This window comes from Prunus dulcis, chromosome 5, assembly GCF_902201215.1.
Source record: "Prunus dulcis chromosome 5, ALMONDv2, whole genome shotgun sequence".
Classification (NCBI taxonomy): Eukaryota; Viridiplantae; Streptophyta; class Magnoliopsida; order Rosales; family Rosaceae; genus Prunus; species Prunus dulcis.
Genome location: NC_047654.1, coordinates 10804589 through 10813960, shown reverse-complemented (window position 1 = coordinate 10813960; position 9372 = coordinate 10804589). Strand labels below are relative to the sequence as shown.

Here is a 9372-nt window from a genome sequence, read left to right as displayed (position 1 = left end):
CTCTCTTTTTTTCTTTCTAAATTTTACCAGCAGACAAAACACACAAGTGAGAGAGCTTGTCCGAAATGAGGATAATATTGATTTACTATTTTCGGCGAATTTCAGTATGTCAAGTGAAAATGTTATCATTTGTGATATACTTGTGAATTCGTGATTAACCAGAAATCTGTTTTTTGGTCTCGGACTCCGAATTGGCCACTCTATATGATGTAATGTACCAAATCAAATTATATATACATATACATGTATATATACGTGTGTGCAAACCAAAGCCCCCCAAGAGATGCATGAAAAGCCACTATCTGGATCACAATTTGTAATATACAAATACCAAGTCCTCCAGCCAAAACGGCCATAACACTGCCACTATGATGAGCATGGATTTCCACATCCCTAATTCCATCACAACGTGCCACGTCTCATTTGAATATTAACACCTAGTCGGATTTCCCACTCTCTCCTCCCATTTTTTGAGCACCTTTTTTTTCCTTTAATTTTATTGTAGTTATTGGGTTGATCACGATTAGACAATTACTTAATCTACTAATGATAATTACATTTGTAATTTGTTTATTATCCAAAGATCCCTTTTTAGAGCTAAAAAAGGGTTTAAATCCTTCATCCTTAGTTGGAATATTGCGCTACAGAATCTTACTCCACCAAATGGGCATCAAAAGTCTGCCCATGAATCTGAAACAAACACAAAATCATGATACCTTGATTATGTTTCCTGTACATATTGCACTTGTACTTTAAAAAAAAAAAAGACTCGTTTTTGCGTTTTTTCGTATGGTATCCGCTTTATGAAAGCGTTTGTGCGTATGATATCCGCTTTATCAAGATACTTTAGTACTTGAAATTACATGCTAACGTTTAAGAAAATAATTTGATTTCTTCAAATACCTTTAAAATTAGAAACAATGAGAAATTACAATCATGTGATACATCATAAGGTGTAATGCCAAAAAATTAGGTAGCGGAGAAAGAGCATTTTGTCATATGTTATTAGTCAATGACATGAATAAATAACTATACCAAACGATATTAATGAGAGTTTACAATAAATGAACCAATGCAATCTTTGCCAACTTCAAAACGTTAGGTACAAATAGCATCATTTGTCAGTTTCACCTATTTGCCCCCCACCATTTCAGTGAACCTGAAGTGAGTGCACTGCTAGCTATATAAAATAAATCAACACCAAATTGATTGTAATTTATATCTTACAACCAGAACTAGAACTAGTCAGAATTTTACTAGATTCGGGCCAATCTTATAATCCTGACTCAAAATAAAATCACCTTTTAATTTTACAATTCAATTTATAAACACAACACGTGTGCTGCTCCACATGTGTTTGCAAAAATATTATGGGGACGGTTGGTAAAGTTTATATTAATAAATCGATTTTTACCTTTTATGTTAGTCACGTGCCAACGTTGGCACGTGGGTTTAGAAGATAAACCCAAAAAGAACAGAGCACCGTACCGTAGCAAAACTCTTGTTCATTCAACGTTAATAAATAAACAATTACAACCAAAACTGATAAAAACAAAAAAATTTAAATTAAATTTAAATAAATTAAAAATAGAAAAAAACACATTCCGATTTTCTTTCCCGCCGATACAAAACTTGCCGTCAAACAGGCAAAACACGAACGGGAACTGTCCTTTGTCACCGGAACGACCTCGAACTGTCATTTGTCACAGAAACGAACTCGTCCTAAAGCGCAACCAGAGGATCCGAACTGAAAAGATCGCCGATGTCCTGGAAGTGGTCATCCACGCACCACGCAGTGGAACCGAACCCGAAATCCCGAACCGAATCAACAAAAATGTTGCCCAAATTTCTTAAGTCGCCGAAATCTTCCTTCAAAATACCAACGTCTCGTAGACTCGTTTCCTCCAAGAAGTCAGGTATCTGAAAATCAAAAATGTCGTCCGGAATAAACGATTCGAAACTCGTGTATTCCGAAAACTCGGAGAAGTTCTCCGATACACAAGAGTCGTCCCGGACATTTCGGAATTCGGCGATTTCCGGAACCTCCTCTTTGAAACTCGGCGAGTCGGCTTCTTCGTTCGAAGGTGATGGACACCGCAACACGGAGGTCGGGGAGCAAAGATTGTTGTGAGACTCGTCGCCGGAATTGTAGCAGGAGCTAATAACCGGCTTCACGTCTGGCAAGGACTTCGCCGGAGGAGCAGCGAAGTTGGTGAGCGCGTCAGGCCCACGCAGCTGAATAGCGGCGTTGTCGTACACCATGGCGGCTTCCTCCGCCGTGTCGTACGTGCCTAACCAGAGCCGTACACGTCGCAGAGGATCTCTAATCTCCGCCGCCCATTTTCCCCAGGGCCTCTGCCTCACGCCTCGGAACTTCTTCCCGGCGGGAGCAGCAGCTACCGCCTTTAACGTACGACGACTCGCCGGCCCTCCGGACTTCGGGGAGGCTCTCTTCCGTCCGGTCCTCGTCGTCCGGCTCCTCCAAACAGCGTCAGTCTCTCTGGAGCAGGACTCGATAGTAATCTCGTTGATGAACCTCTTGACTCGGCGGCGCCCGCAGAACGACGACTCGGCCGGTTCGTCGTCGCTGGATGAGTCGGTGGCATCTCCGTCGGTGACCCATATCCGTACAACTCTGGGCCTCACCGACTCAAACTCAGCTGCCGAATTCGCCACCAGCTTCGTGTGGCTGCGGTGCTGCGTGTACTTAACAGCCGGATTCATAGTTTCAAGTAACAAAGCAAATTAGAATGTGAGAGTCTTCCAGCAGCTGATTCGCATTGAAAGCGAGATGAGTGACGGGAGCTAAAAATAGAGGCTGCTGAAGAAGAGAAAGGAAAAAAAAAGGGAGATTCTCGCAGAGCACACGAGGTGAAGAGAATAAAGAGAGAAAGACACAGAGAGAAGGAAGAAGCGTGACAGAGAAGCTGCTTGTGCTTGAAACGGAGAGAAATCACCTAAAAAAGTGTCATCAAAGGACGAGAAATTTCACGGAAAGTTTCGCCCGAAAGAAGAAAAAAGTGGAGAGAGCGAGCGTGGAGCTCTGGACCTTGGCAAATGGTACGGGAAAAAGAATGGCAAATTTTTGAAGGGGAAAAAAAAAGCGAAGCTTTGAAAGCCAAAAGGAGGGATGGGGGGGTGAGTGGAGCAAAGCTTTAACCGGAAAGGGAAAGGGAATCGGAATCGGGCCTTTAAAAGCAAGAAGCAAAAACTGAGAGAGTCTCTGAGAGTGGTGGTGGGTTTAGTGAGATATGAGGGAGCTAGAGAGAGAGTGTGGAGTGAGAGTGAGGAGGTAGAGAGAGATAATAGGCGCAGAGAGAAAGAAGCACAGTTCCGCTGGATACCAAAACTACCTACTTTATAGGATCCCAACAGCCGTAATCGGCAAACCCGGTTTAAGAGCCATCTTTAAATTTCCAAAATCTTTTTCTTTTTCCCAAAAATAAAATTTACAATTTACAATTTTTGTTTTGGTTGAATTTTGCTTAAAATTTTTTTTTTTTTTTTTTAAAAACACGAATGGGGTGGAGCCAGGACCCACCAGGAGAGAGTCCGGCGAGGCTCCGAGATATTTTACGAGGCGCCGCATAATTCGGGCAGGGGGGCGAGTGACACGTGGCGGGTTGGGCCCGGTAAGAAATGGAGATCCAATGGGAGGGGAGGAAAGGGAAAGGTCAGGTGTGGGGCCCGGAGCTGACTCAGCAGCAGGAAAAAAATTAAAATTTAATCTTGGAATTTGGGATTCTGGTCACGTGAGAAGACACATGGGGTTCTACTTTGACTGAAGAAAAGATTAATTAATAACATTAATTACCCACTGAGTAGACGATAATTACTACTTAACCTTCCGTTACGGAAATTAGCACTCCGGGATGTTTTCGTCATTATGGGAGTAAAAATCACAAAACTGGCGTTTTTTCAATTTTGAATTTTAACCTTATCTTTTTGTATATTTTTACAGCTAAGTGTAACGTGGCAGGCAACCTCGACTGTGAGGCCATTTTTTATAAGTGTGTTTTTATCTCCTCAACCATGCATGCCAATGCCATGCCCTCCAGCCTTTTTATCTCTGTCTACCTCACCACCAGAAAGACGGTTTTGGTTTTGAATCGTTATGTTGACACGTTTCGTGATGTGATTGGAGGGAGCCGGTGACTGTTGTACGGACGACATCATCCTTGTTGCTTGGTGCCCAAGTAGATGAGAATTTCATTTCAGGGAAACAAAAGCGTTTCGTTTTTTTATATTTAATTATTGGGAGTAAATGTTTGGGTCATTTAATTCACATTGAGGAATTTAGTAGGATGATGCATTTAACATGTAAGGCGTTGGATCATAAAGATGGTGTTTTTGCTCCACTCGTTATATGCTTTTGAAACGGGTATGCATGGTTTGATTAGGGCAATAGGAGGAGGAGGTGGTATTCAATGTCAGGGCAGTCCTGGCATGATGCAAGTGGCGCCATCACATAAGGTCCCTAATTTTTGAGATTTTGAGATTTTTTTACTTTATATTATAAATTAATATTATAAAAACTCTATATATACTCCAGCGTGCAACAATTTCACACAAAAGTGTATTTGATTGAGTTGGTTTACATCCCTTGGTACAAGGTCCAATTTCGAGTACAAAAAAAAAAGGGGAAAGATCCAACTACACTAACAACATTATATATCATACCCATAAACTTTCTCCTAAAAACAAAAAGAAAAAAGTACTTTATTTTTTTTACCGAACATGCTAATATTAAACTTTATCAAATAAAAATATTAAAAAAATTTATGAATCTGATTTATGATTGTTATTACATACTAATTGATGAATTTTAGTTATAAAAAAATTTATTTTATTATATTAAGTTATGATAATTTATTTTTTTAGTATTTTCATATTAGACTATGTGAGAGCTCTAATTTAAGTTTCGAAGGACCGGCCCTGCAATGTAAGCAAATTAAAGAGTAAGGGAACATTCTAATTTCTTACTTAGTTGTCTATTTTAAATAATTACTGATGTCACTCAGACAGTAGGTTAATAATACAAGAATGACCGAGTAAAAAATTTCGTAGACATTGACATTCGTAACCTAATTTTCTAGTTAGTAGTGTTCATGTTTTAAGTTTTATTTATTATAACATGACAATATTAGGTGATTACAAGAAACAAGTAGTGTCATTTTCTATCAGAAGTTAGGCCATTATTAACACCATACATATTTATGAAACCTGTCAGACTCGTGACAATTTGGTTCCTCGTATTCTACATGCATCTCACCTCTCCCACTTAACGAAGAAAATGATTGATAATCCCCTTCCCCTTCCAAAATAATCACATATGGTTTCCTCATCCATTATTTACTTTACTATTTCTCCTCACTTTTTGTAGCCGCATTACCTTCAATTGAGAATGTAGGGCATAAAATGCCTTCGCTATGTCAAAAACTTTGCTTAAAATAAACACACACAAAAGAAAACAACTGAAAGACCCATCACAACAAGTGTGTCATGTTCAAATAACATCATTGAATGCGCTAGTTCAACATTTTTGTATCAAAGTTCGGTGCGGTTTACCTAGTACAAAATATTTTTCAAAATAATTTCAAAGAGGTGGACCAACTAAAATACTTATTTGAAAAATAAGTACGGTAAATATGATACATGAAACATTACTCGGGGATACAAGGGTAGAACAGTAATTTAACCTACCACACAACTGGGCTGAAAAGAAGAAGGAGAGCATGGGCCAGGCAGCCCATCTTTTAAAGTTGGTTGACTGCAATGCTGACTGTGGGGAGCGTTGCCTAACCAGTCCTCGAACAACGTGTCAGACAACCAAAGCCGTCCTGCTTGTTTCTTTCGTAAAATTGTCCACTTGATTTAAAAGCACTTGATATTATTTTAATTTCTTTTTAATTATTTTGGTCACACTACAGTGAGGGTTCCCATGCTGATTGATACTCGGTATCAGAACGCAAATATGGCTGTCTTTCTTCTAATTGAGTTTTTGTTTTTGTTTTCAACTCTTTAGCATTTGTTTTTTTCTTTTTGTGTTGTTTGTGTTCTTCTATCTAGATTTTAACTATAGTTCTAGCAGAATTAATTAGAAAACTATCTTGGATAATCACTTTCCAAGTATTCAAACAATTTTCTCTATTTCAGCCAATCTCGTATAAATTCTAAGAACTCTACGTAGCTGCACTCTTTTTTCTCACTCTTTATTTTGAAAAGTCAAAAATAGTATTCTCCAAATCCAAAATGAGGAACTCTTTGAGCAGCTAGTTGATAAACAATGTTTGTCAACAACCTTCTCAAATTGGCTAAAAAGTTAAGATAGGGAGATTTATTAGATATCCTTACGACTTGATAAATTGTACAAAAGCTTTTATGTTGATGATTTAACATATAGTGTTAGTATTATTCATTTAAAATATGATAGTTCGTTGATCATATTATATAATTATTACTTACGATTTATAATGTGACAATAATTATGTACGTAAATTTAACACGTTAAATCTTAATTTCGTCTCGGTTTCTTTGTTAGATGTCAACAATAATTTGGTAGTTGGGGCCTTCACAACCCTGCTAGGCTATTGTCAATACATTTATTTTAACATGAGAATGGAATGTGAGTTCGACAATTTGCAATGATTTGCCGCTTTGATGCATAACCAAATTTGGATTATTTCTCAGCTGCTAGTGCTTTACAATTGTATTGATGTACTACTCTCTTGCAATTATGATGGATGGCAACGTTAATTGGTACAATCATTAACAAAAAACAAAATTAGTGGGTGCTAATGACTATTTATAATTGAATATGGGCAAAATTGGAATGCACATAAAATAAAGAATGCCAACAACATTGGGAATTTAGCTACCTAAGCAAAACAATCACAAACTTTGTCTCAACAATATAGACACAAATTTTTTGTAAAAATTATAATACAGATAACCAAATCAAATCCATGTAAAAAGAAAAGATCTATATTTGTGTTTATGAGAGTAAAGAGAAAGTGAAACCCTTAATATCTTGAACTTAGGAACATGCTAAATAAAAATCAAAACTCATATCAGCTTTTTTTATATTATAAAAATAGTGATAATTGTATTCAATAATTGGGCACAAAGACTAAATACTCATAAAAGGTTAATACAAAGATGGATGCACATAAACCGTAAGTGTTAATCCATATAGAGAAGAATACACTAGCGCACATCACACATCTTGTATCTCCACTAACATCCTTAAAACACCAAATACATTTCAACACAACAATCACACGCCTGAACAAATCAAACATGAAATACAGCGTCCAAAATTACAAATACAATTACAACTAACTTATACCAGCCTTATTTGTGCCTTCTATATATATTTTGGAACTTGTGTGTTTGAGATCCAATGGATGCATAAGAAGAAAATGGGCATTTTCTTTAGCATTTGGATTCTAAAAAATAATAAAAACAAAAAACAAAACTCAACGTAGTGGCTTTCTTGAAATCTGCCATGCTTAATTAGTAGCCGTATGAAACCATAGATAACAAACAATTAGCAAAGACTACATGGGATTCGACAAATACATCATGTGTCTGAGTCTGTGAGCTACATATATAACAAATGATAATATTAATGTTTAATTAAATGTTTGGCTTTCTCAAACCACTAACTCTCAAACATTTTCTTATTTGCAATTTGTGCGGGTTTCTAACCTTATGTTAGAAAGAAGTCAATTAGCATCGTCTCCTAGATGTGCATTCTTTTGAGCCACAAAAATAGAGAGAACTCCAAGTAATAATTAATTGTTGTTTTATGGGTTTAAGTGGGATTAATTATTGGTTTATTTGGTCTATTGCGAATTAACCGTATCCCTATGTTCTTATACAAGTCAATTAATTATCACTCAAACCTAGATGAACTTGTCTTGAGTTTGAGTTATGATTATTCGACAATCATGGTGTGTATGAAACATGAGAGAAAGATCCAACTCTCTCCTCCTCCTCCTCCCAACTCCCAAGTCTCCCAAAGTCTCCCAAGTCTCCCAAGTCCCAAAGAGAAAATTTTGTTTTCGTAATTACAAATTAATAGGGTACAAAGGTTTGTTCCTTTTTTGCCAGCTACCATATTAACTTCATGAAACATTGGATGAATTGTACTCTCCTAAGCTTTTTTTATTGTCATCTACATCCGATCATTTTCTTCTACTTCCATATATACAAAATTAATTAGCTTTAAATTCATATATTGTGGATTATGTGTTTGTTTATGAGGGGTTTTTTTTTTAAAAAAAAAAAGAAGAAGAGAAAAAGGATAATTGTATTCATAAGTTAAGCACAAAGACCATAAGCCACAAGGGCCAGTATAAATACCCATAAAGGAATATAAAGATAGAAACATAGTAACCACGCATGGTTAATCCAGATACATAAAAAAGACAATAGTAATATCAAACGCACAATGTGTATCTCCACTAATAGCCTCATAAGGCCAAAGAAATTTTTTGGTATAAAACCTGTAAGTATGAACAAGTTAGACATGAACTGCAGTGTCTAAAACTACCAATACAATTACAACTTTTAAACTCTTGCAAGTAAAGATTAGACTACAAACAAACACCTAATTCACAACCAACTCACCAAAGAGTTTAATAATCTCATGAAGAAATTGGAGTTTCACTTGGGTATTTTTCATATTTGTATTTAATTTAACCAAAAAGTAAGATTTAGTTTCTTTTCAGAAAATAAAATAAGACTTTTGCCATGTGAATTACCGGCAAGTATTTAATGGCCTCTGCTGATAGCTCACCGTTTCAAACTGATATCAGAACTTCAACTTTTGACATGTGATCGTGACGTGGCTTCCCTGATTGTTTTTTGTTTTATAATTTTTATAATTTCCAATTTCCAAAGCAGGAACTATGAATTTGTTGTTTTATGAAAAAAAAAAAAAAGTAATTCGAATTTTGAAACCCTGAAATTGAGGGTTTAAGGGTTGAGAAGACAGCCAACATTTGGGAACAAAATCACGCTTGAAACGTTTAATGTGTTTCTTTCTATGGGTTAGGTTCAAAGACTCACCAAACTTCACTTTTGGACCACCCATTTTCTTTATTAATCCGACCGTCACTTTATGCATAAAAAGGGTATTATTTCAAGCGATAAGGCAACAATGATTATTTTCTATTTTGATTATTGGGCATGTTTATATAATACACGACATGTTTGGTCCATGATTTCAAACACAATAATGAAGCCTCTTTAATGCATTGCATCTACCGTTTTGTGAACAAAAACTTATAACACGTTATAAATTTTAACTAGATGATATATATCATTCATTCTGTCACATATGACAGAAAAGTATCTACTAAAATT

At 36.4% G+C, this 9372-nt stretch overlaps 1 protein-coding gene across 1 annotated transcript; it reads right to left on the bottom strand.

The window, feature by feature from the left end:
• Window positions 1–1490: 1490 nt before the first annotated feature.
• Window positions 1491–3311, bottom strand: LOC117627856 (ethylene-responsive transcription factor CRF2-like). The gene has a single exon (XM_034360122.1). The coding sequence runs from the start codon at window positions 2722–2724 to the stop codon at window positions 1723–1725; it is 1002 nt and encodes a 333-aa protein (XP_034216013.1). The 5' UTR covers window positions 2725–3311; the 3' UTR covers window positions 1491–1722.
• Window positions 3312–9372: the final 6061 nt, after the last annotated feature.

What these genes read in the sequence shown, in the direction of transcription:
- LOC117627856 (XM_034360122.1), bottom strand. Translation starts at nt 2,724, where the DNA reads ATGAATCCGGCTGTTAAGTACACGCAGCACCGCAGCCACACGAAGCTG.